The 24,406-nt window shown below is 46.1% G+C and overlaps 1 protein-coding gene and 2 long non-coding RNA genes across 3 annotated transcripts in view; 2 read left to right on the forward strand and 1 right to left on the reverse strand.

Moving 5' to 3' along the window:
* The window catches only part of PAPPA (pappalysin 1), a 158,757-nt gene that overhangs the window by 48,247 nt on the left and 86,104 nt on the right, over positions 1-24,406 (reverse strand). The window contains exons 10-12 of the mRNA XM_015878745.3: positions 19,300-19,496; positions 1,279-1,392; positions 732-867 (exon numbers count right to left, since the gene is read on the reverse strand). Coding sequence (XP_015734231.2) covers positions 732-867; positions 1,279-1,392; positions 19,300-19,496 — 447 coding nt within the window. The remainder of the gene's footprint in view (positions 1-731; positions 868-1,278; positions 1,393-19,299; positions 19,497-24,406) is intronic.
* Positions 12,700-13,235, forward strand: LOC146757464 (uncharacterized). Its single transcript, XR_014936176.1, has 3 exons — positions 12,700-12,809; positions 12,918-13,023; positions 13,146-13,235. It is a non-coding gene; the product is annotated as an uncharacterized LOC146757464 (long non-coding RNA).
* On the forward strand, positions 13,521-14,169 carry LOC146757465 (uncharacterized). The gene is made up of 2 exons (XR_014936175.1): positions 13,521-13,710; positions 13,799-14,169. It is a non-coding gene; the product is annotated as an uncharacterized LOC146757465 (long non-coding RNA).

Here is a 24,406-nt window from a genome sequence, read left to right on the forward strand (position 1 = left end):
GTTGGACCTTCATCAAACCTGGAACACTTTGGCCTATATAAAATGCTGTTTCTCATGAAGAGGTTGTTACCCCCAGAAAGAAAAGAATCTGTGTGAGTAACAAAGTTTTTACATTGTAAGGCATCAAAGCATCTTGATGATGATTTTCTTACACTGGACAATGGCACCAGCAAATGGCCCTCACACAGCTGGCTCAGCAGCCATCCCTGGAGCCCCTCCAGAGCTTATGGGAGGCATTACAATGAAGCTTTAGAAGATGCAGTTTCCAGGCTGTTAAACAGCTGTGGAAGCCTCCCTGCGAGCAGGGCTAGATGCAGCCCCCTCTGACTGGGCAATCCAACCAACTACACCTTGTGAAACAGAAGCATTTGCTGCTCCAGCTGCCACAGAATGGGGTTAATGTCTCTCTCTCTGCTACCAGCAATTCATCTGTATCACTGTAAATGTCTCTCCAGGGGGGTTCTCTGCATGAAGCACTAATGTGATCTTATTCTAATGACTAAATGGGAACTAAACTCTTCTGAAAACGGAGAAGAATTGTGGAGAAATGTCTGGGCAAAATGTTCCATTGCTTTCAACTGACTCCAGACAAACTCAGGTCTAGAGGCATTAAGCGAGTGCCCTTTCTGTCTGACCTTGAAAAAACTAAGCAGGAGCACTGGTCATCATTTGTGAATGGGGCTACCATTACGCTAGCAATAAAGAGGGTCTTAAATTCAATACAATCTCACCGAGATCGTGGCTTTGTTCTTTGGTGTCAAACAGCTGCACACCAATGGTCTCCTGCTTCTGATCCAGGTAATAGGTCCCATCAGTTACCAAGTGGACAAGGACTGCCGCAGCCACCATAGGTGTGGAAAAATAAGCCTGGGAAAACAAAAGCCCCACATGGGTTGAGACTGAGTACAGCAGATGTGCTGTGCTTGAAAAAATACAAAGAGCCAGCACTGAACTTTTGAAAGATCAATTCCCATTCCAGGTCACGAAGATGTCTTCTCTTCCAATCTCTCCTACACAAACTAGCTTAAACCTGAGTTAAAAAGCCCTGCAGCTGGAGCTGCAGCCTCTAAGAAACTCACCAGACCTGCCATAGGGATGGACTTCACCACTGGCTCTCTAAATGGTGTTCAGAGACCTTGTTTTGCCATTTCCCACTAAATGTACTTCAAAGAAAGTCGCTGTTTGGCCCTGGGAAGGCAGTCCCATGGTATTTTGTCTATTGGAGTAACTTCATACAAGCAGGCAAAGGGAAGACTTGCGAACAACATGCGTACTTACCTTTAGCCAGAAAATGGTCTGTGCCATGTGGGAGTACTGGAAGTTGGCAGTGCAGGGATACCAGGCGTACTGGGAAACACCATCATTCAAATCAATCACCTTCGTGCGACATGTCTGAGGGAGAAACATCCAAACAAATGTAGGTGTCAGCAGGAAAGGACTGTGACTATTTAAAGCAGGGGAAAAAGTCCAGGTGCACTGCTAGGATAAAATAATACACAGCAGTGACATTTCTAAATACCACGAGATTATTCAAAAGTTAAGTTTCCAGGTCTTCCACCTCAATGAGAAAAACTGAAACATAAAAAGGAGTGAAAGACTCACAGCAGCCGGATGGCAGCCAACAGTTCCCTCCTAATTTGGTACAACAAGGGCCTTGACAGCATGCAGCCCAGCTCTGCTCCCACCCAAACAGACCGCAGCTCTTCCCTTTGGACTCAAAGTGACGACCGCTTCTGGACATGCCAGTTCCAAGCACAGACAGTCTGCAGATGCTCTCCACAGTACTCAAGCAATGTCCTGTTTAAACCTGCATGTTGCTGTAACCCCAGGGAAGCCACAGATGGCCATATGAACTTAGGAAGAGGCGTAGCCAGCAAAGTCCTGTCTGTACAACCCAATTTCAGCAAACTCATTTCTCTTGTTGTTAACCAGTCTCCATAATTTGAATCATCATCTTATAACTACAGTACCTCCCATGGAAGGCAGCAATGGGATCATTATTTCTCTTTTCAGTGAAGAATGAGTAGATGAATCCCAAATGCTGGCATAGATGAAAAGCCTGAACAAGAGAATGCCTGAATTTAAGTACCACAGCCTTGCAGGGCCACCAGGAGATAGAAATAAAGCTGCAAGAAATGGTAGGATTGACAATGAAACCACACAATGCAGTGATACTGCTTTATGCATGACCATAGCCTTCATACAGCTTCCATTCCCCAAGGAAGAACAAGAAAGGGAAGATGCACAATCCAAAAGGCAACAGCTGCACTCCAGGACTGCTTCCATCAGAAGAGTACCTGCTAACATCCACAGCACTTGGGTAACTCATGGGGAGGGAGGCAATTCCACATGGTCATGCAGTGTGCTGGCAGCAGAGCTGTGAGTGCAACCCGGGGGGCCCAAGCAGCCTGGTGGGTGTGCAACGTGGGGAGCCCAGGGCACAGGCACTTGCATCAGGTGCTAAGTGAAGCCGTGTACTTTTGGGGACATTATGAGATTTCTTTCCAAGACTGGAGAATTAACTGAGCAACCTGATGGTGACGTGCTGTCAGTACAGCCATTCCCATAAGCAATTTTCCTGATTATTCAAACAAAATGAAAACCTTGAAGTATAATGAGAGTATTAATGGAGGTGCTTTTAATCTTTCAAAGTCCTTTGCCTGCTTGGTAGCTGTGCGAGACCTCTTGGTCTCAACAGGCAAAGTCAGTGCAATACAAAGAGCCTGGGATGCCTGGGAACGAGAAACCAGATTGGCCAAGAGTGAGGTAATCCCTTCTATAATCTGAGTCCCTCAAGATCCAGCACAGAGGAATCCACGGGCAAAACATAAATCAGCTTTAATGGGCTGGAAGAAGATTTTTAGTTTATTTATTTTCTAAAACAACTGTGACCAAGCTTCATTGAGGCTAGCCAGTGGATAGTGTTACATTTTACAGCAGAGCAAGGCTTTACATAAACTATCTTTGGCATTTGAAATCCAGGCCAGCAATTCGACATGTACCATTTCGCAACTCTCCCTTCTTGCATTTTCAGCAGCCTGTCTCTTGTTGGGAGCGTGGTTTTTATTTTAATACCTCTCCAGCTAGGGAATTTATCATACCCACATCTGCAATTTATATGGTCAGAGAGCTCTTTGACATGAACAAAGGTCTCATTACTTTTATGTGATTTTGTTGTTATATCTCCTCCAGCTCTACCGCTCCAAAAAGGTGCTTGAAACAAACAAGATTCCTGACGTTCAGTGTGTTTTAAGTGCCACTTGATGGATGAGTGAAAACCTGTATTAAAAACTTCACCCGGACCTTTGCCAAAAGTTTGAATCAAACCCAAAATAAACCCCTGCTGAGGTGGGCTGGAAATCTCTGATAACTTCTAAATGCCTTGTTTGATTTGTGTGTGTGCGTGAACTCCAGCACTCTCTGGTTCTGCCTGAGACTATCGGCAAAAACCTCAACATAAAGAGCCTGTGTTGGAGGCTGTGCAGCCTTGGGAGAGTGTTCTGAATCCAGCAGGTTCGACAGACTCCCTCCTGCTGAGGTTGATCCATTGCTCCTCAGTCAAGGGATTCAAAACAGCACCAGGGTAAAATGTTCTTCCATGAGAAGAGCATGGTTGGCAAGTAAGGGGAATGTCCAAAGACGTGACATTAGGAGAGACTTCAAGATCCTCTCCTACACTAGCTGCTCTCCAGCAAATCCACCTGGTATTAACATATTCTTTGAGACTTCTAATAACAACCTGATTGGATAAAAGGTTCCAGTAACCTACTCATGGCAAACACATCCCCCCTTTTCAATTCTAACAAGCAACTGAGTGTCATTCAACAACTGCAAAGTCAGAACCACTTGCTCAGACAGCCCTTCACACTTCTGCCTCCAGGGCATCCCTAGAAGGAGTCAGCAGAAGGCATCTATTACTGCCATACCATCACTCCTAAGCCACAGTTGAGCTGTATGGGACAGCTGCATGCAGGGGAAAGAGGAGAACACACAAGAAAGGAACACTAGGAGACAGAAAGACTAGAAAATAGCATCTCAGTGCATTTCAATGGCCAGGAAGACAGCATCACCTCTTCTCATGGCTACAAATTAATGCTTAGGAGAAATAAATTATTTCCTAACATCCTCCTGTTTGCTACAATGATGAAAAACAGCAGCTAAAGCACCTGACAGCTGCGGAGGGAAGAAGGGATAGATGTACTTTTCATTTCAGGGTGTTACCACACACTAAAGTATTTGCTTTGAAGAATGACGGAATCAGGCAAGACTCAAAACTTCACTCACTGGGGCTTATCCAGGTTCTCAGCCCCACACAGCAGTGGGAACCATAGGAGTCCAGTCTTTGTTCCAAACTATTTGGGACTATTTGTGTCTACTTACTGGAAGCCCATGCCATACCCCTCCCTAGAAAGCTGCTTTCAATTAAAAAAGTTTATGTCTGTTCCTTTCAGAGGTTCTAATCCAGCTTGTCTTCCACCCACACACTTTGTACACAAGCATCGAAAGACAGAATGAGCATGGCCAGGGAGCACTGTGGGATCTTCTCACAAGAGGGAATGCCTGGAGGATTCCCTTTGACTGATTTATGCAGCCCCCTGTCAATCACAGGGACAGCATGTTCTTCAAAACGCCTCTCCTGTTTTCCTTCTCTCACTCAAGGGGACCAAAGAATGTGTCAGCAGGAAGGGAAAAGTGATATATCAGGAGTGCTCAATTCATTGCCACATCTAAAAAACATTCAGTATTGCAACCAGCTTCATTTCCTCATAACATTTTTTTCCCCTGCAGGTAATGTGGGAAAATTTGCTGAAGACCAAATTTTGGAAGGCAGCCTTGTGAACGTTGGCCCAGCCATCCCATGAATAACAGGTAGATTGCAGACAGCACCACAGGATGTTCCACTGTAAGCACGTACCACAACCAGAGCAATGGTGCCTACCTTTGGCCTCATAGAATCATCAAGGTTGGAAAAGACCTCTAAGATGACCAAGTCCAACCTCATCCCACCCTCACCATGCCCACTGACCACATCACTCAGTGCCACATCTCCCACTTCTGAGACTCCACCTCTTCCATGGACTCAAATACTTGACCACTATTTCAGAGAGGAATTTTTTCCCAGTATCCAACCTGAACCTCCTCTACACAACTTAAGGCCATTACTTCTCATTGCATTGCTGCCATGAAATGCTATGTTGTGTTAGAGGGATCTATTGCCAGCACACCACAAGTTAAGGGTCACCATTCCTGTGGGCTGGGCATGTGGTCCTGGGCACTGGGCTTCTCCAGTCCACATTGGTAAGGTGAGAGTGATACTGCTCCACATCACAAAGGTATCCTGAGGGTAAATGTCATTGCCCCATCTCTGGACACACACAAAGCCAGACTAGATGGGGCCATGGATAACCTGGCCCAGTGGCTGGCAACGCCACCCATAGCAGAGGGTTGAAACTAGATGATATTTAAGGTCTCCTCCAACCTAAGCCACTCTGTCACTCTATGATAGCCACAAAAAAGGTGCTCAGATGTTATGAAGAGACACACACATGTGGAAGAGATGCCTCCCATAGGAGTGGGTTAAACATGCATCAGTGACACCCAGCCCTGTCCTTCCTATTGAGCAAGCACAGCCCGACACCGCAGGCTTTGCAGACACTGGTAGTTCTCAACTCTCACATCGTTGTATCAAAATAATCCTAAATGCAGACAGGCAAAACTGCTATTCAAACTGGGACACTGCCCTGCTCAGTGCTGGCACCCGCAGTGGGAGCGGACGTGCCTGTCTGCGTGCCCACAGGCGCCTGCACACAGCAAATCTGTTCCCCAAAGCCATCTGTTCCCCATGGCAGGGCTTCCTCCAGACCACGTCTGCAGGGTACGCATGGGAACGGCCATCACAAGTGTCTGTCCATCAGACAGCACAGGGCTGACGTGGCTATCGCATCCCAAACACCACAGTGCCTCTCCCTCCTCATTCCTGCTGCCACTTCTGTATTGAGACAGTTTTGTGGGTTGCTGTCCTATTTGCAAAGTCACAACCCCAAAACAAACAGGAGGAGGATCCACTGATAAAACCCACAGTAGCCGTCTACTTGTGAAGCACAGAACATCCCAAGTGAGGCTATACAAGCACATGGAAACACTCACACACCGATGGGAGATCTGCGGAGGCACAAACAGGACATTCTGTTTGAAGATCCAGCTGAAGAACAGATTTTGACTGTACTAATGAACCCTAATTAGCCTATAATTTTTAGCATTCTGCTCAGCAGAATGTTATTTATATTTAACTCAACAAATACCAGAGCATCCCAGCCATGGCACATGCATCATTTTAACACATCCTTATAGATGAAAACCTCCTCTCTTCTCTGCCAGAAACAGGGGCTGACCATTACCCAGACATTTTATCCTTCAGTATGCTATTATTCTTGCAGACCTAAGGTCAGTTTTTCCCACAGTTGCTAAATATCAGAAAGGTTCCTGCCTGCTCACTGCCCAATGTTATAAGGCAGCTTGATTGACACATGGACACCCCCAGTTTGCCTACTGCAGCACAGAGCTCCAATCTGTTCTGAAAGCTGTCGTACTGCTCTCCTCATTTCAGCTGGGAACTGGGTTGGAGTTGCAGGGGAAAAAAAACAACCCCAACAAATCGCCCATATTAGTGAGCACTGGACCATTAAAAAGGTTCCAACAAACACTACAAAAATCAGCCAGTTTCTAAGACCATTTCAAACCCCTAAAGCCACAGAGCTCGGATGGAAATTGTACACAAATCATTTGAGATACAGGACTTGAGAAATTTTGCTCAGGGTTTTCTTCTAGGTTCTAATCAGACAGATTGCAGGACAAACCTCCTCACTAGTGTTTCTGGATGTGATATTTCCACTGTTCAGGATCTGCCCTGTCAGGAGATTCAAGTCAACACCTGGCTGACCAACACAGAATCACTGAGGTTGGAAAGACCAATAAGATCACCCAGTCTAAACATCAGCACATGCCTATGTCTGCTTTGACCACTCAGTTCCACATCTGCCCTTTTCTCCTACACCTCCAGCAATGGTGACTCCACCCCCTCCAGCCAGTATTGGGTCATTTCATGTTGGCCTCCTAAACTTAAGAAAAAACATCCCAATTATTTTATCCAAACTATCTATGCATTATTTTTCCGTGCAAAAAAACCATGGATTTACAACACTCTGATACTGTAAAAACAAGAAAGAAAACCAAAGCAGATACAGCAGCACATGTTACAAGCACGAGGCAATGGAATTTGTGTCCTCTGTCTTTCAGTAGCCTTCTACTCTGCTTCCTCATCTTAAACAGCAATTCTCCCTGACCTCTGATATTTATAAACTGCAGCTTCTACTCCAAACCTCTCCTGCTCCTCTGTGTCTGATTTGTTTGCAGCGATACAATCCTTGAGTAGTGGTGCTTTTAAAGCAGCAAAGAATGAGTCCGAAAAATGCAGTGTGACTAAATTTCATGCTCTTTGTCTGCTTTTGCCTATTTTACTTGGGGTACTCAGAGGTCTGAAGGCAACAGATGAAGGACCGTAGTGTGGTTGCTTTTCGCCAGGACAAAGGCATGCAAGCAGGTGATCAACAGAAAAGCTGTTATCAACTGGAAGCTGATAAAACTCCCAGGGTAACACACTGATGCTGTATTACTCCCAGATTCAGTTGGCTCAGAAATAAGAGGAAATCACATCTGTCAATTTTACCCGTATAATGAAGAACAGGATTTGGTGGTGGGATTGAGAGGCAGACTGCATCTTGTGCAGGATGGAATAAAGCCCCACTGCCACTTGCTGCATCCAGTCTCAGCACAGCCCCTTCCCATTTGAATCTGGAGCAGCTGATGGTGTCTGGGTCTTGCAGACCTGGCATTCAGTTTCCCTGTTACTACAGCTTTCTTAACAAAGAACCACAATTTTCAGCTGAAGGTCTGGCTGGATTTTTTTATTAATTGAGAAATGACCTTTAAGTGCGTGGAAATACCAATGCTGGCATCTGTAGTTTGCTTGCAGTATGACAGGATGATAAATTCCTCTACTTACACAGTAAGAAATGATAGTGTTCATTACCAAAGGGAAATTTCTCAGGGTAGAGAATTAGATGTAACACAGGGCTCCCATTCAGAAATGAGTGGGAGATGCAAGGGCTATTTTATTTTGTCATGTAAGTTGACTTAATTTCAGGAAAGCAAACAAGAGCTGCAGGGATTTCCATCAGATGACAGCCCAGATTGCACGTGTATCCAATGTGTGTTATTAACATCAGCTCTCTCAAAATACATAGTTATTTCACTTCCAATGAGTCCAAATAAGCAACATAGTTGCAGGCTTTAAATCACGCAGACCCACACCCTTAAAGCTCTCCTTTGAATTTCTGCTATCTCCGAATTCAAAGCAAACTTCATTTAAAACAAATGAGTTAAAAATCAAAATCACACCATACCATAAACTTCACATGGCGTACCTGGAAAAAAAACCCTGTAAATCAATTCTGACTGGCCCTCTCCCAAACCCACACTGGCTTTAACATCCAGCCAAGTGTAATCAAAATACATAGGATGCGAGCTGGATGTGTGGAAAAAACAATACAGAGCCCTAACTTTACAATAAAACCCCAACCAGGTGATCTCACGGTTCAGAGGATCACCCCAAACACATCACCTGAGCCAGGGCTGGGAACGATAGCAAAAGAGCAAGGAAAAGAAGGGGATTTAATAATCAACTCATCTTTTGCACAGGCTCACAAGTATATGCTACCACTCAGAGCTCAAGGGGGCAATTAGCACTTGCTCTTGCCTCTTTTGCTATTCAGCAGTTCACAATGAATGGGGGCAAAGGCAAATGATAACTCACAGTGCACTACACCGCAGAGCACAGTCTTATAGGAGGCACATGAATGTGCAACGGAAGCATTTTCCTGCCATGAGCTCCTGGTTCCTCACAACAGGAGCTCACTCATCCTTCAGAACAGCGACAGGACATGCAGGTGCTGCTCTCAAACAACAGCATCTTGCTCCCAGTGCTGCCAGGGGTTCACCTAGATTAATTCTTAGAATTAGCCCTGAACTGCACTCTCCTATCATGATCTGACTTCTAAATATGGCCACCATTAGAAACAGCAGCCAAATGCGACCTGCTGGACAAACAGCAGGAAGAAACAGCAAACAAACAAGACCTCATACTCCACTTCTGCAAACATCAACCTCATTAAAGTTAATTGACGCTTCCAACCTGCAGCAAAAGCTCTGTCTACAACTTCCACACTGTTGCTCACCAACGTGTGAAGGCATTATAGACTGACAAGTGCTTTAGCAGACTGTATATCCATCCACTACAGAGCGAGGTTAAACAAATACAGTAGCCAGAACATTATTGTTGGCTGCATGCTCGGGCTCCAGAACTGCTCATCGCTCACAGCCTGGTCCACTGCAGCAAGGGCTGCACAGCACTGCGGGCCAAGGCTGCCCATGGGGGGCTGCAGTGATGGAAAACAATCCCACCCCATACATTTTTACCACTGAGGAGCACAGCAAAAGGCTTTTCTTTCATCTTTCTTTTCCCCCCTTTGATGGGAGCAGTTCATTTGAGAGCAACTGGCACCGGGAAATCAAGCTGTTAGAGGCAGAACGTGTGCCACATACTGGGAGGATCTTCAGTGTAGTATTTTATTGTTGTACTAGTGGATTCAACTCACTGGATCCATTGTAGTTTTGCTAGCTTGCCACTACTGCAAGGCAAAGCAGGACTGAGCATCCCCTTCTTGCTACCCAAAGCAGGTCGCATAAGTTTACTCCTATGAAGGAAGCACGCAGCTCGCTGGACAAAGCCCCAAATGCAACAAGAACAAAATCCCAGAGAACTTCAGCTTCACCTCTTCAGAATATGGGCACACAGAGATGCCCAGAAGGACTCGTGCAGCATTTCTGATATAAAGACAGGCGAACAAGAATAAAACCCAAGGCAGCAGCTGCCATGAGGTGTGGGACAGGTACCACCAGAGCAACAAGGACACCGCTGAGCTTCGCCTGCGGCCACAGAGAACAGCCAAGCAGTGGTTAATGTCAGCTCTGACCACATGGTCACATTCAGGAAAGGTCAAAAGAGTGATTTTTCATCTGAAAACATCTGTGTGTTTAAAGAACAAAACTTTCTCATGTGCAGAAAACTAAGGGTTTCCAGCGCTTTTGTTTCCAGAGTTAAAACTCGTGCTTTTCAGCTTTGTTTAGGGTTAGGGACATGTAAACACACTGCACAAACCACATGCAACCTTCGCAACACAGCACTTCCCCAGGCAACGAGAACTGGGGGATGCTAAGCCCCCTATCCCCACCTCATTTTCTCTCTCAGTGCAGCTCAGCTGTCCTTACTGCACCCAACTACCCACCACATCGTTGGCCTCCCCTATATAAAGACATCCACATGCCTCCAATCCCATGGGTAGAGGTCTGCTCTGGCTTGTCAGCAAGCTTTAATTAGTCACATCTCAGGAGATGATGCATTAAGAAGAGGCTCCAAGCATAGCAGCAAGGGAAAGGCTGCAGCAGGGCTTGCAACCCATGCCGGCACAGGGAGCTGGTTGCACCTACACTCCATCCAGCCCTTTGGTTCCCTCCTCATCTCCTTAGCTCCAGTTGAGATTAAATTAGTCTGCAGCTTGCTTTGCTTAATTCTTGAAGGCACAGCCTATGGTGTACAAATCATAAGGTTCACAATTGCTTACCTGAGTTTTTCCTATTGGAATGCTGGGATAATGGAGCTGCTGCCACACAACCAAATTCCTCAGGTTGAGCTGGGCCCTCCAGTCCATGCACATCTGCAGCCACACAGCACCATGAGTGGAGGTGTCAGGGGAAGCCTACCACCTTCCTTTAACTCTGGTATAGACCTGGTTGCTCAGAGAAACCCCAAGCTCCAACAGATCAAACCAGAAAACCACGTGTGTCCCAGATGCTTTCACTGAGCTGCCATGGTGACTCAAGGACAAGCATCACCTGTGTGGGAAGCTCACAGCTTCCTCAGCCTCACCACTCATCAGGAACTCACAGCTGCCAGGTCTCAGCCCTTCCCAGCAGAAACAACCCCTAGGACAAAGGAAAGCTTCCATAAACCTTCCTCTTTTAGTAGGTCACAGTGTGAACACAGTGCAGTGCCCCAGGAAAAGGTCTGCTTTGCTAGAAGGCAGGTTTTCAAATATATCTGGATGGAGAAAGGTGAAGAGAAGGGCTAAATAGGGCCTTCAAAAGCACTTTGCTCATTAGGAATCCAGCAGCAGGTAGATGCTAAGGCAATAAATACTAATAAATACTAAACTAAGACTTTCCCAACTAAACGCCCAAATGCACCTTGGAATTTGGCCTTGGTTGCCTTTGTAGGATTTTCATTATAATTACTTTTTAAGAAGCTGAACTGCACAAAAGTACCACTCCACCAAGACAAGGAGGGCCCAGCAGAGGGCTGGTGGGACTGTGAGGAAGTAACAGGAACACACGAGGTCACAGAGGATCAAATCTACCTTGCATCCCCTGTGCAACCCTAAGTTATCCCCAAGTCATGCTTCAGCTTCTGTGTCAGAAGGGGGACTTATGATGCGAGGGTTAATTACCAAAACGTGGAACAAAAAGAACCTCTGCCTCAAATGCTAGGAATAAGCAATGACCAACATGGCTGGCAGTTTGATCTTCTGCTGAAATGAGGGCTTCTCTTTGGGTGTATGTACATGTGTGCATGGGTAGCAGCACTGATCATGGAAACAGCCATGTACAGAGTGGGCAAACTGTGTCTCTTACCAGATTCACCACTGAAAAGACAACAGAGGAAACTGATTCTTAAACTTCATGGGTAACTCTTATAAAAGAAGAGTTTTAATTTGGGCTTCCTCAGCAATTACGGCTCCAACTGAAGCCGGATGCTTCAGGAACCTGTAGCAACACAAGAGTCGATCCAAGTGGACCCCAGCTTAGGGCTTTTATTTCTGAAAGCCAGGTGGGGACAGAGGGATTGACTGGAGGGACTTTCAGGACAGAGTTGGATAAGCACTGCCATCCAAAAATCATGCCTTTTAGAGACATCTTGAGATGAACACCCCAAAATTGAGTGGCATTCAAAATATGAGGTCTCTCATTACAATGTGGGCGAAAATGCCTACAGTACTCCGGACGAGTAGTGCAGACAATCCTCCATTTAAAAGAAAAAATAAATTCCCTGCTACTGGCATGAGAAAGTTTACTTTCAGGCTTAAAGAAATGATCGTGTGGTTTTGAGGATGGCATTCCGTTCTGCTGAAGAATAGCACCCTGCCTGCCTGTCTATCTGTGGCTTTGTAGCTACATTACAATCTTGGAGAGCTCTGTTTACATATTTTACATGTTTTCTTGTGCAGAACATGAGACCAAATTACATAGTAAAGGACGTTACGGTTTCACTCCTGCACACTTTTCCGTCCTCTCCTTCCAAACATGTTTTAATTCCATCCAAAATAATTGACTGGGTATTTTTAACCGTGCTTGATTGACTGGCAATCCTTCAGGCAGGTTTGTTTGCTGTTGCACGGGGAAATCATGCAAAAGCTGGAGAAGCTACATGCCAGGGGGGGTAGGGAGAGGACGGCCAGGGCGGGGGTGGGATGAGAAATGCCGAGAACCCTTCATGCATGAACAAAGCAGACGTGTCGATGCATTTATGCAAAATCATTCTGCTCTGAATGGAGAGGGACCCAAGACAAACAACCCGGATGGGATGCAGGAGAGCTATCCCACGCTTATGGCTGGACATGCTCTGCATCTAAAGGATGGTGAGCAGCAGCAGCAGACGGAGAGACTGGCAGGTTGAGGGGCAAGGGCCGAGGAGGGGGGTCTCCTTTCAGAGCACTGCATGCTAACGAGCATCGCCGTGGTTGCAGGGTCCGGCTTTCCAGCTTGCTGATGCCGGGGGGTCCGAGCTGTTTTCAATTACAGCGTGTAATCTGGGTAGGTGGCTGGGTGTACAGCAGATATGATCATAAAATGGTAAGTTACTTCCTAAAGAAGCACATAATCCTTTACTATTACCCAGGACAATATTCCTTTCTTGCCTTTCTTCTCCTCGCTTCTAACAATGACAAATGGGATGGAATTCTGTTCTTCTTTAGTTAATGGTACATGTTCTCCTGGTCCTGGGAAGAGACAGCACCAATTTCCTGCACCTGAGGAGTTTTGGTTTAACCTTCATCTCTGAAAAGGTCAGACCGAACCTCTCCGAGAGTACTGATCACTGCTTTGCTCTCTGCATCATCCTTTGTTTCTTTTATCTATTTTCTGTACTGTACACAAAGGGAACACAGTGTACCAGCCCCTGGTACTCACTGTTCTTTCCCCTTAGATGACTTGCATATGTGCTCTTGAAAAATTATTCTAAAAACTAGTGGGGGAGGGGAGTGGAAAGAAGAAAAAAATCCCTTGAGTGTTTGGCAAATTTGCTTGGAATCTCCTCTGACATCTCATTGTGTTCTCTCTGTCCTCCCCTTACACAAATCAAACAGAGGCTACGGCATCAGGCGTGGGATCTGCTGGTACCACTGCCAGGAGCACGGGAGCACTGCAAGATGAGATGTAGGGGTGAGAGGGAGGGATCCACTGCCCATCCCAGCAGGAACAGGCAGCCAGGTGATGAGCAGCACCCCCTGCTCTTCAGCCAGCTCTGGATTGCCCTTAAGAGTAACACTCTTTCTCAGCCATCTCTCTGTAAATGGGTGTTTTTTCAAGTTATCCCATGTCTCTCTCTCTTTTTTGTTTCTTTCTTCAGAAAACTGAGATCATCTCTAAGCAGAAGCCACAGCACAGATGTGAGCACACATCTTTGCAGCATCCCTCACTTTGGCACAAACTTTCTGCATGGACCACATCCTCCAACGAGGCAAAGCAGCAATGCAAACACATGAAGAAGGACCAGTGGAGCTCCCCAGGCAAACAACATCACCATTTAAAGATCTCCTGAACTTCCTGGTCCTGGGGACACCTGGGCCTAACAATGCCCAGTGCCTGCAATGTCTCTTAGGGAAAGTGACGTTCAATACTCAAAGAGTAGCTTTACTTTTCTGTTCCCTGATTTTCAACTCTATTAAACTAACTGGAAACCAGAGAATGTGGCTGTGAAAAGGCTTAATTAACCCATATTCACTGAAAAGATATGAAATATACCTTAACTTATGACAAGGTGAGTGCGTTGCCCAGAGTTCCCTTGCCTGAACTCACCTGAGCTTTGGGCCAGGCTCAGGGTGCCCTTTCCCAGCTCCTGGAGAAGGAAGCTCTGCATTATCTGTGGGACAGCTGAAAGAAAAACTCAGTTTTGGGCTCCCTTGAACTAATTTTTGACTTGGAAATTCTCTGAACTATGGTGCATCAGCCAGCACTGGAAATGTGCTCAGACGAGTACAGCAAAGCTACATTCCTCTTGCGACAGCCTGTACAATGTCCAGTTCATCTTTTTCCAGAACTGGTCTCTGATCACTCATGGTTCCTCCATTAATGGTTTTTCTTAGCGGGATTTTGTACTCAACCTCCGGAGATCAGCAGTTCAAAGGCTGGCTCAGCTATAAATAACAAAGACATTTGCGAAGCAAATCATCTTATTAAAAATGGGGATCTTTTTCTCTTCCACCAACCACAATAAAACCCTTACCGTTGAAGAGCAACAGGACTTGGCTGCGAATGGGGAAGTTCAAAAAGGGCCACTTGCAGAGCCGACAGACAGACACCCTCCCTCTTCTCAGCAAGATCACCCCAAAGGAAAGGAATGGCTTCTCCATTAAAAGTTGCAGGTTTCCTTTCTCCCCGCTCCTGTTCATGACTGCCCTATTTGCTGGCTTTGCCGGGTCTTTGGGGAATTATCTTCAGAGTTATATTTATTAGTCAAAGTAGAGCTGTGTGGCAGAGAACTTCATCATTTTTCTCTTCAATTTTGTCACAGTATTTTCTTCCCAGCCTTGAAGCTTTCGCTCTGCCATGCTATTTCTTCCAGCATTCAACACGTTTTTGTGCTCTTGCCTTTTCCATTTGTTGGAAAGTTCAGGTATACTGCGATTCCTGACGTCTTTCTCTGGACAGCTGAAGACTGTGTTTGCTGCAGTGAGTCTGGATGAGTGCAATTGTGGGAAGTGCAATAGGGGCAGGAGGGGGCCTCCATTTGTGGGAAAGATGTAATAAGAATCCTCTTCCACAGCTTCTTACTCCATAGCAGCCCCCGTGGGGTACCCAGGGGGAGAACAGGGTGTGTTAGTGTGGGAAGAAAAATGAATCCCAGGATCTGTGCACCCAGCAGCCTCAGGAAAGAGCCCCCTTTTCATTAACTGTGCCTAAGATGTACGAGTCCTTCCTGCAAAGGGGAAAAGCCAGTACTGACAATGGCTTAAATAGAAATATATATATATATATGTATGTATGTATACACACACACACACATATATATGGTTACTTGAACTAAACAGCTTCTATGCAGTTGGGGAAAATGCAATGAAAGACAAAGCTGCTGGGGGACTGCTGCTCACAGTCATCAAGGTAAACACCAACTTCCAAGTCTTGAGCACATGTTGCTGTTACAGGTACGGCAAGGACAGCAATAAACCACCTAAAGTTCCATCAGTCCCTTCCCATGCTCCTCTACTATAAAGGCCATAGAGAAACTACAGATAAGCCATTCTCCAGAGGAAGGAGTGCCACCAGCAAGAGGAAAGGAGCAATGGCATCACTTCCCAGGCTGCTCCAACCATGGTTCCCCTACCATTGTGCAGTGAGAGGACAGAAACAGAGTCCACCAATGCCACAGCAAGAGTTCTATAGGACAGCCATCCTGTTACAGTGCTCACACACCACACATTCCAAATTAGCAGCCCTCACTGATGGATCTTCACTGGGATTGGCCATGAAGACCAATGGCTGACTTTCTGAGCCCACACTTTGCCAGGCTCAGGAGTGCTTTACATGGTGTAAGAAAGCCACGTCCTCTCCCTCCTGCTGGTGATGAGAAGCCTGACCCTGGCTGGGTAGGAACTGGTTGGAGAAACAAGTCCCAGGGGACTGCCAGTAGTGGCAGCTATTCACAAAACAGATCAGTCGTAACGCCCTTTGTCTGCCTATTTGTGCCAACTGGATCCGTCCTTCAGCTAGTATAAATCTGCCCAGAGCTACTGCCTTTTTGCAGTCCTTGCCAGCGTACACCAGCTGATGACTTAATGCTAGCATCAATAATCTTTAGCACAAGAAAAGCCCTGAGAATTAAACAGAGCTGCAGAAAACCCCACACAACCAGTCCATCAACACCGATAATATTTCACACACGGCGGATGGCAAGGAGAGCCTGTTTACAAACTCACTGCAAGAGCAGGAGGGAAATGAGAGGCCCAGGAGCATGCACAGCCCTTGTTGCTGAATTCCTCCTGCAGCTGATAACAGGTACCAAGGATCTGCAGAGGATGTCAGATTAGAAATCAAGCTGTAAAAATACCCTGTGCTGGTGCTCGCATTTCTGTGCTGGTGTGATGTTGCTGACTAGTCCTCTCCGGCTTTAAATATGATGCTGTCAGTGCTGTGAATATTTCTTAATCTGCACCGACGAGTGGCTGCCAGGAAAGTAGAAGTGGCCGTCTATCAGCTTTGCTTGTGCAGAAAGAACGGCTGTTTGGAGGGGGGCTCTTTGACCTTTCCATTTTTCAAACACGTGCCTGTTTGCCATGAGCGTGTCGTACTTTGTAAGCATTTTGTTGTTCAAAACACATCTTATACGGCAAACTTTTTTCCTCCTCCCTCAGTATGATGCCATTCTGCAGCTTCATATGAGCATGTAACGAAGGCACATGTAAGATCCACTTCAAAACAACAAGCAAGGGCATACATCCTTGTTCCTAAAGAACAAGAAACAGGCAATGTCTTAACTGTGCAGACAGGCCCGGGGTGTGCAACCTGCAGAAGGAACCCTACGATAGCAAGAAAGCACACTCTGGCTTTTGCTCATAAACAGTCCTCCAAGAGTAAATAAGAGTAAATAAGTAGACATGGCTGAGATGCACCACGGTGAGAAACATAGAGCTCAGAAACAGGCTGAGCAAAACTAAGGCAGAAATACAGCCATGCGGAGGAATGGGTCTCGAGATGGCTAAGGATGAGAAAACGTTTTAAATTGGGAAATACATCTTTAAAATGCTTTCAAGCACTTTGAGAGCGTCAGGTAATTATGAGAAATGGGGATGGCTAACAAACAACCGGCTTATGTATTCTGTACATTACCGCCCGCTGCACTCAAACATATCTTTCATGGCATTCCTGATGAGAAGCCAACACAAATGCCACTCTGATTAATCAGGAAACTACCCAGCAACAACATGAAAAGTTTGCACAACACCAGCAAGCACACAACCTACTCTGAAAGATAGCTGGGCAAAGAAAGGTGCTCCTTTCATCAATACAAAACCCCCTAAGGCGCAATGCTTGCGCAGATAATGAAGCCAAACATGTTTACACACCAGTGATCATTACACGCGGTGATTAGAGGAGATGCTGGGTTAATTTTCATCTCAAGCACTCCGCTAGCTAACAGTGATGACCTGCTGCCCCACCTCATCTCCCCAGAGCAACAAGTCAGGTGCTCCTGCACAAGCTGCAAGTCTGCCTTGTTCCTGGCGAAAACAAAGGCTTTCCCAACATATATGATTAAAAAGGTCAATGAACCCCACGTGCCCACACTGGTGTAATACAACCAGCTGAGCTAAAGCAAAAATTCCTTTTGCTGGAAGTAAATAGCACACTGTTATCTCCCCAGGGCCCAGCCAATAACGGGAGGCATGTTCCCATTCACTCCACCAGTGTGTGATATGCTGGTGCTCTGCCTATAAATACAACAGCTTGGTTTCCTTGTTTTTTTCTTAACAAGGATGTGACAACTTCATCTCTTCTGGGTATAACAAACACGCTCGAGCTGTGGGGACACAGCAGGGCTTTCTGCTGTGTGTGTTCACAGTGGTGTTTTCTCCACCGCGTGACCATATGCTGCCTACTGTACAGTGGCTGCATTCCTACCAGATCATGAGGAGAAAATGAGGGCAGAAAATCACAGTCAGAGGGCTCAGGGACACGCACATTCAGCAGCACCTGAACTGAAGACAGCAGACTTTGGCGCTACAGCCCACTGAGCTCCAATCAGAACAAAGTGATGAAGGCATTGGTAAAGGTCCAGAAGAAAGTTCCTTTTCCAGTGTGAAATAATAAGTGAGACCATGACAAAAAAAGGTAATACTGGGTTCAGGATTCTGTCTTGGTACCGTGCCAGCTAACCATGCTTTGGACATTTAGAACTGACCTGGTCATTAATTTGTTACAGACTTGTGCAATGTGAACAAGGCCAAGTCTCTCGGATAAAGATTTTTTTCTCTTGCAAGCCAAGGGGAAATGCTCAGTGTTTACTATTCACAGAGAAATCCACTCGTCGTATCTGTGACATTGCATTCCTCTCTGCACTGCCCACTCAGGACACCTCCCAGATAACCAGACTGCAAGAACAACTTGGCTGCATCAAACCCAAAGTCCATTTGATTCACTGTTCTGCCTCGCAGGGGACAGTGGTGGATGCTGAAGGGAGAATATACAAAGTAGCTCCTTTTCTTGCTGTATTCTCAATTCTGGCTTTCTTAAATCAGAGGGTTGCATCTGGACTGTTGCATCTGCATCGTGTACAGCTCTGTTTTCTAGGCATTTATCGAATGTCTTTTTGAACTCATTTGGATCTAATTCTCTCAGGGAGACAAAAGGTAAAGTTATGGTAACTGGAGCTATTTATGTTACAAAGGAGACATGTAAGAAAGGGGTTAAAGCTAATGAATGGCTTTGGGAATGGAAGGGACCTTTCTCAGAATAGAACAATAGGGTGCTTTTATGAAACCGGGAGGCAGAAAACACAAAACTATTAAAAAGGAAAGAACACTCTTTTGTATTATTCTACATTAGCCTTAGGAACTCATTGCCACAAGATAGAACCCTGTGCTGGCAGCAGTGAGCCTGCCTAGTCTTTTGGGTGGTGATAGTTTGCTAGAGGTGGCTGCTACACAGCTTAATGAACAACGCAGGGCACAACTTCAGCCAGTTTTCAGATGGACGACTAGAACTGAATCTCAGCTCCGTCACTACTCAGATAGAGGGCAATGGCCGCCATCTTTCATTAGCAGGCACACATGGATACTGACCATCTTCTTACTTACACTCGTAGGTGTCCTCGATGGACTCAGCTTTCAAGGGGAGGTAACAGTCTGCTTCCCTTACCTGGGTTGCTGCTGGTTGACCGATGACCACCCAGCCTGGGCACTGCTGGTCGCTGTGATGGGAGACGGAGACGTTGGAAGCCCACTGATCGAGGAAGCCTTTGGGAGTGTAAACACCACAGTCTTTGATGCTGGTCATTTGCTCAAATTCCTCGCATACTCCATCACCATCATGGAAATAACACCTGCTGGGTTCATCTGCCAGGAGAAACCAAAGAGGAGAAATAATAAAATGGCTACATGTCTGTGGCTTAGTTGCTAGGATCTGATAACACTGGTGGTGCATCTGCTGGTCCACAATTCTTTTGCCAATAGAAGGCCATTTTAAGAAAGCTCATCAAGAACAGCTCATTTTGTTATTGGGCAAAACCCTCAAAATATTCCTCACCGTAAGAGATTTTCTGCTTATTTTTGTCTGTCACTATTTAAAAGGACGGCGACAGAAGAAAGTAGAGAGCAAAAACACATAGGAAGAGAATGTGGGTACTGGCATCTATTTCCATTTCTGACTTGGATGGAAAAAAGCCAACAGAGGTCTAGTCTACAATGTATCCCTTTTTGTTCTTAAAAGTTATCTGCAAAACAACAACAGCAGCATCTATGAATTGAGAGATGGCGAAAACAGCCAAGTTCACAGCCACAACGACCAAGGGCCATGCAGATCTGTTTATCCAAAGAGCAGACAGAGGATGCATACATAGTGTGAGGGTAAGCTTGCCACGTACACACACAGCTTCAACCAACGTAACTCAGATTTGACCTGAAAGGATCAAAAGCAGCAGGAGACTTTATTATCCTTGTCCATTTATTCTGTGGCTTCTCTAATGAGACTACCAACAAAGATGCCAAATTTTTGAGGTTGTTTCTCTAACACCGGCCCATTAAAAACTGAACCGAGATCCATCTACTCTTTTCAAACAGACTGCATAGCAATAATGACTTTCAGTCATTAGAGTACTCTGTGAAATGGAAACCTTTGACCTGTTGGTATCCTATTTTGTATTGTATTATCATCGCCGGTCCCCAGAGGTATCCAGTTCTGACAGCCTGTTGTATTTTTGTCTGGCAAATAAGACTGCTGAAAAAAAAATGGTAGGAAATTAGCCAGAGCTGTGAGCTGGACTGATGGAAACGATCCCCAAGGACAGCCCTGTCCATAGCGTTGGACTATCTCAAGCCAGGTGTCAGAAAACCCAAAGGCTGCTCCATTTTGAGCTACTTCCAAACTATGAAATCCCCTGTTTATTTTTCATCCTATTTACTCAGTGAAATACCATCACAAGCCTGAAAAAAAAAAATAAAATAAAAATCATTTCACTGCGATTCAATTATTTAATGACTTTCTCTCCTTTTCCCTTCTCTTCCTCCCTGAAAAACTGCAGGTCCTTGAGAGAATATGAGTTTGAAAGAACAGAGAAGCCTATCAGGGAATAATGTCATTGTGGTTTCATTTCATCACAACCTCTGCAGCCAACTTGCATACGTGGGTGAGCGTGGGGAAGTGCACATTTGCTGGGCCAGGATTTGGAGCTGGCAAAAGTGAACCTGGAAACTGTTCAGCAGTGTGAGCACAGCTCTGTGTCTGAGGTAATATTCCAGGAGTGGCCAAACTTCTTGACCTAGCAAATCACATCTTTAAATCTTCACATGGTCAGGAGCCACTGAGCATGTAGCACACACCTTGGAGGGTCTGGAGGAGCAATGCTGTGACTGCTTTGCAGAAAGAGGATGATAATGTCTCCCCGGGGTGTGTCATTACACCACAGGGGGAGGGGGCTGGGGTGGATGTGCAGATAAGCCCTAATGCAACTCAGCAGCTCTGGAATGGCCTGCGGCCCTTCCTCTCATATTGCCCAAGGGCCCCAGTGCCAGCAAGGCCCCATTCCCCATCATCTGGTACCAACCACACTGGGAATATGAGCCTGAACTGCTCATAGGCCCTGAGAGCCCCAGCTGGGTCACACCTTACTCTTAACAGCGTGCATTAGTATCACACCAGTGTGGTGGGGGAAGAGACTTGGCATGTGCCTGGTGAGCCTGAGGAAGGGTAGAGCTCCACATAATAGAGGCTTGCTTCCCTCACCATATCTTCCTGCATCTCCTGCTCTGTAATGACGTATCGAAGGACAGAACAGATCTCTGCCATGCACAACAGCAGGACAAAGCAAAGCAGATCATGTGCTGCAGAGCACTGTGTCCCGGTTTGAGTGAGAGCCTCAGCAGAAGCCTCTGAGAAAGGCTCAGCTCTGGAAGGGCTGCGGCCAGCAATCAAAAATCCTCAAAAACAAATCCAAACACATGAAATACCTATTTTGGGAGTTTCTTTGTCGTTTAATGAAAAGATGGGGAAAATTGGGGGGGGGGGGAAAGACAGCCCTACTGTATTAAAATGATCCAACCTCCAGCCTATGAGCAGTCAGATGGATGCTTGCAGTGACACATTGGCATCTATATACATCCTGCTGCACACCCACATTGACACAGACACTGACACACATATACGCTCCTTTTACACAGCCCCAGCAATGCAAACACAGCCAGAAACTCACAGCCTACTTCCCTTGCCTCCCTGAGGTTTGGACTTCTTTTCACGATAGGCACTGAAGTAAGCACAACATTTATATGGCCAACACAGTCTTGCACTGGCTCCAAACGTTCCCTCCTAATGCGATGATAAACGTAATGGGCTTCTGATAAGATCATGTGTTTGGGATAAAAGAATACTCAAGACCTACTCCAATCAGATGACTTAATTCATGCTCACATGGATGGGAAGGCAGCCCTTGAATAGCTGCGATCCAGGCCAGTGTGTGATCCTAACAGAGGCTAATTTGTTCCTGATTATGCTTAAGACCCCAATAAATCTGTCTGCTCGGAGCCTGCAACACCCGAGGGAGGAACAGAATGGAGAGACTGCGATGTCTGAATTCAATGGAGCCTGTCTGAATGATTAACAAAGTCTCACTGAGCCGCACTGTCACCAGCCCCTCTGCAGTGCATGTCCCCTGCCTGCTGTACCCACTCACGTTGTGTGCTGTGTTGGCTAACCAGGACCTCTGCCATGGGCTGCATTCATCAACACCACGGACCTCTCACTTTAGAGTGGAATCTGATTCCAATGATGTATGAGGGAAGAGAACATTCAGTAAATCTGATTTGTCCTCAAGGTAAAATGACTTCAAAAAATTAAAAAGCAGTTGCCTGGAAATCCAGCTTAAACCTAGAACAGCAAAATATCTGCAGGCATAGCACCTGGCAGCAGGATACAGCAGCTCTGGGGGATGGCAGCAGATGCTTGAGGATCCTGAGCTGAACTCGAGGAGCATGTGCTCATTCAGGCAGTCAGAGCAGCTTTTATCTGACAAAGCCCTCACTGAGGGCACCAAAATGTCAGAGCCAAACCCAAGTCATGGAATCACAGAGTGTTTTGATTTGGAAGGGATTCTTAAAGGCCATTGGGTCCCACTCCCGGCAATGAACAGGGACACCCTCAGCTCCATCAGTGCTTGGAGCCCCAACACCTGACCTTGGGTGTCTGCAGGGATGGGGTATCCAACACAAGTCCCTTGTTTTGGGATGGTTGCTTAGTGCAACACACAGTGTTTAATACATCCCCCTGCCTTGGGTTCAGAGACAAAAGGACCCACCAGGTAGGGCACATGGCAGTGCTTCCTCCCCACCAGCAGCACCTGCTCAGAGCGAGGGCAGAAAAACTCCAGCGACACAAACTGAGTCTGGCACGCATCAGGAAGCAGACATGCAGGATATACACTTATCTGTGATAGGCAGCCTTCCACCTCATTAAAAAAAGAGAGAGATAAAGAGATCCACTTCATAGCAGAGGGCACATCCTCTGATGAGGCTTTTAATGTCCGAGCTGCACGGCCAACATGCCAGGGACAGACACTCGGGGCGGCTTCCTGTTTTCAGTCAGGATGCACTGACTGCCTTCAACTCAGTAATAACTACTGTGATTTTCTTTTAAGGCCAGACAGAATAATAATAACAATAATAATAATAAGAGAAGTATTTTTAAGCTCAGCTGTTTACTTAGGGATCCTTCCAACTCTAACAAGCCTCATGGCACTGAACTATTCGTCCGAGTTAAAAAAAAAAAAAAAAGAGGGGAAAAAATAAATAAAGGGAAAAAATGGGGGACACAAAAATGCAGCAGCATTGTCTCAGAGTTACAGCTGCACGTGTTAACCCCCAGAAGGTCCAATCCGACCTCCAGCAGATCCTGCAGGAGTGGGATCTGACCTGTGGCACTTAATGGCACCTCCAGCATTGCTTTTGGTGTCCGGAGATGAGGGGAAATGTAACCAGAGGTTTCCAGCACAGCAGAAGGAACAGTTCCACTGCAGATCTACATGGTTAGAGGATGAGAGAGAGCAGAACCTGCCCCATTTATTTCTGAGAGCTTCACCTTTGGCTGCAGCGGGAGCAGGGTGAGCAATGTGGCTGCTTCCAGGATATCTGCTAATCTCTTCTTTAGTACTGAAGAAGCCAGAGGCAGAGATATTTCCTGCTGCAGCAAAATATTTGAGAGTTATTTTCCTTCCTGGATATTCTGATCGGAAAAGACACAACACCAGTGCACAGAGCTCGGGCAGACCTTTCCGAATCAAGTCGCCTATCAATACATGGTGACATTTTCCTTCAATGAAATAAAGCAGACACCTTGGAAATGAAGTACGGGCGGGTGTTGCAATCTACTGCAGGGCATCCAGGGGCCTTGCAGGAGGCAGCTCCATGCACAATGTGACGATGATGGCTGAGCACAGCATAGGCTGGCACCACATGTGGCTCCCAGCAGTGTGGCTGCTTTGTGGTGATGCATCCCTGGGTTGGGTCTTTGATGGAGCACACTCTGTGTGTAGCCATCAGGAGACATTATGGCCTTCCCCTCATGCTAGGAGAGCGCTACAATACCTTAAGGAGCAAGGATAGATGGAGCTCACAGCATTTTTCAGATGAAACACACAATAGCCCCATGACTGTCCTGCATCATGAAGCCAGTTGCAATCTTCTTCCACCCAACCTTGTTTCCCTCTCTCGGTGTTTGGATAAATTGCAAAAGCAGTGCTGGTAATACTTTAGTATTTCCT

This window comes from Coturnix japonica, chromosome 21 (assembly GCF_054131305.1).
Source record: "Coturnix japonica strain WE chromosome 21, WE-NBRP24, whole genome shotgun sequence".
Lineage (NCBI taxonomy): Eukaryota > Metazoa > Chordata > Aves > Galliformes > Phasianidae > Coturnix > Coturnix japonica.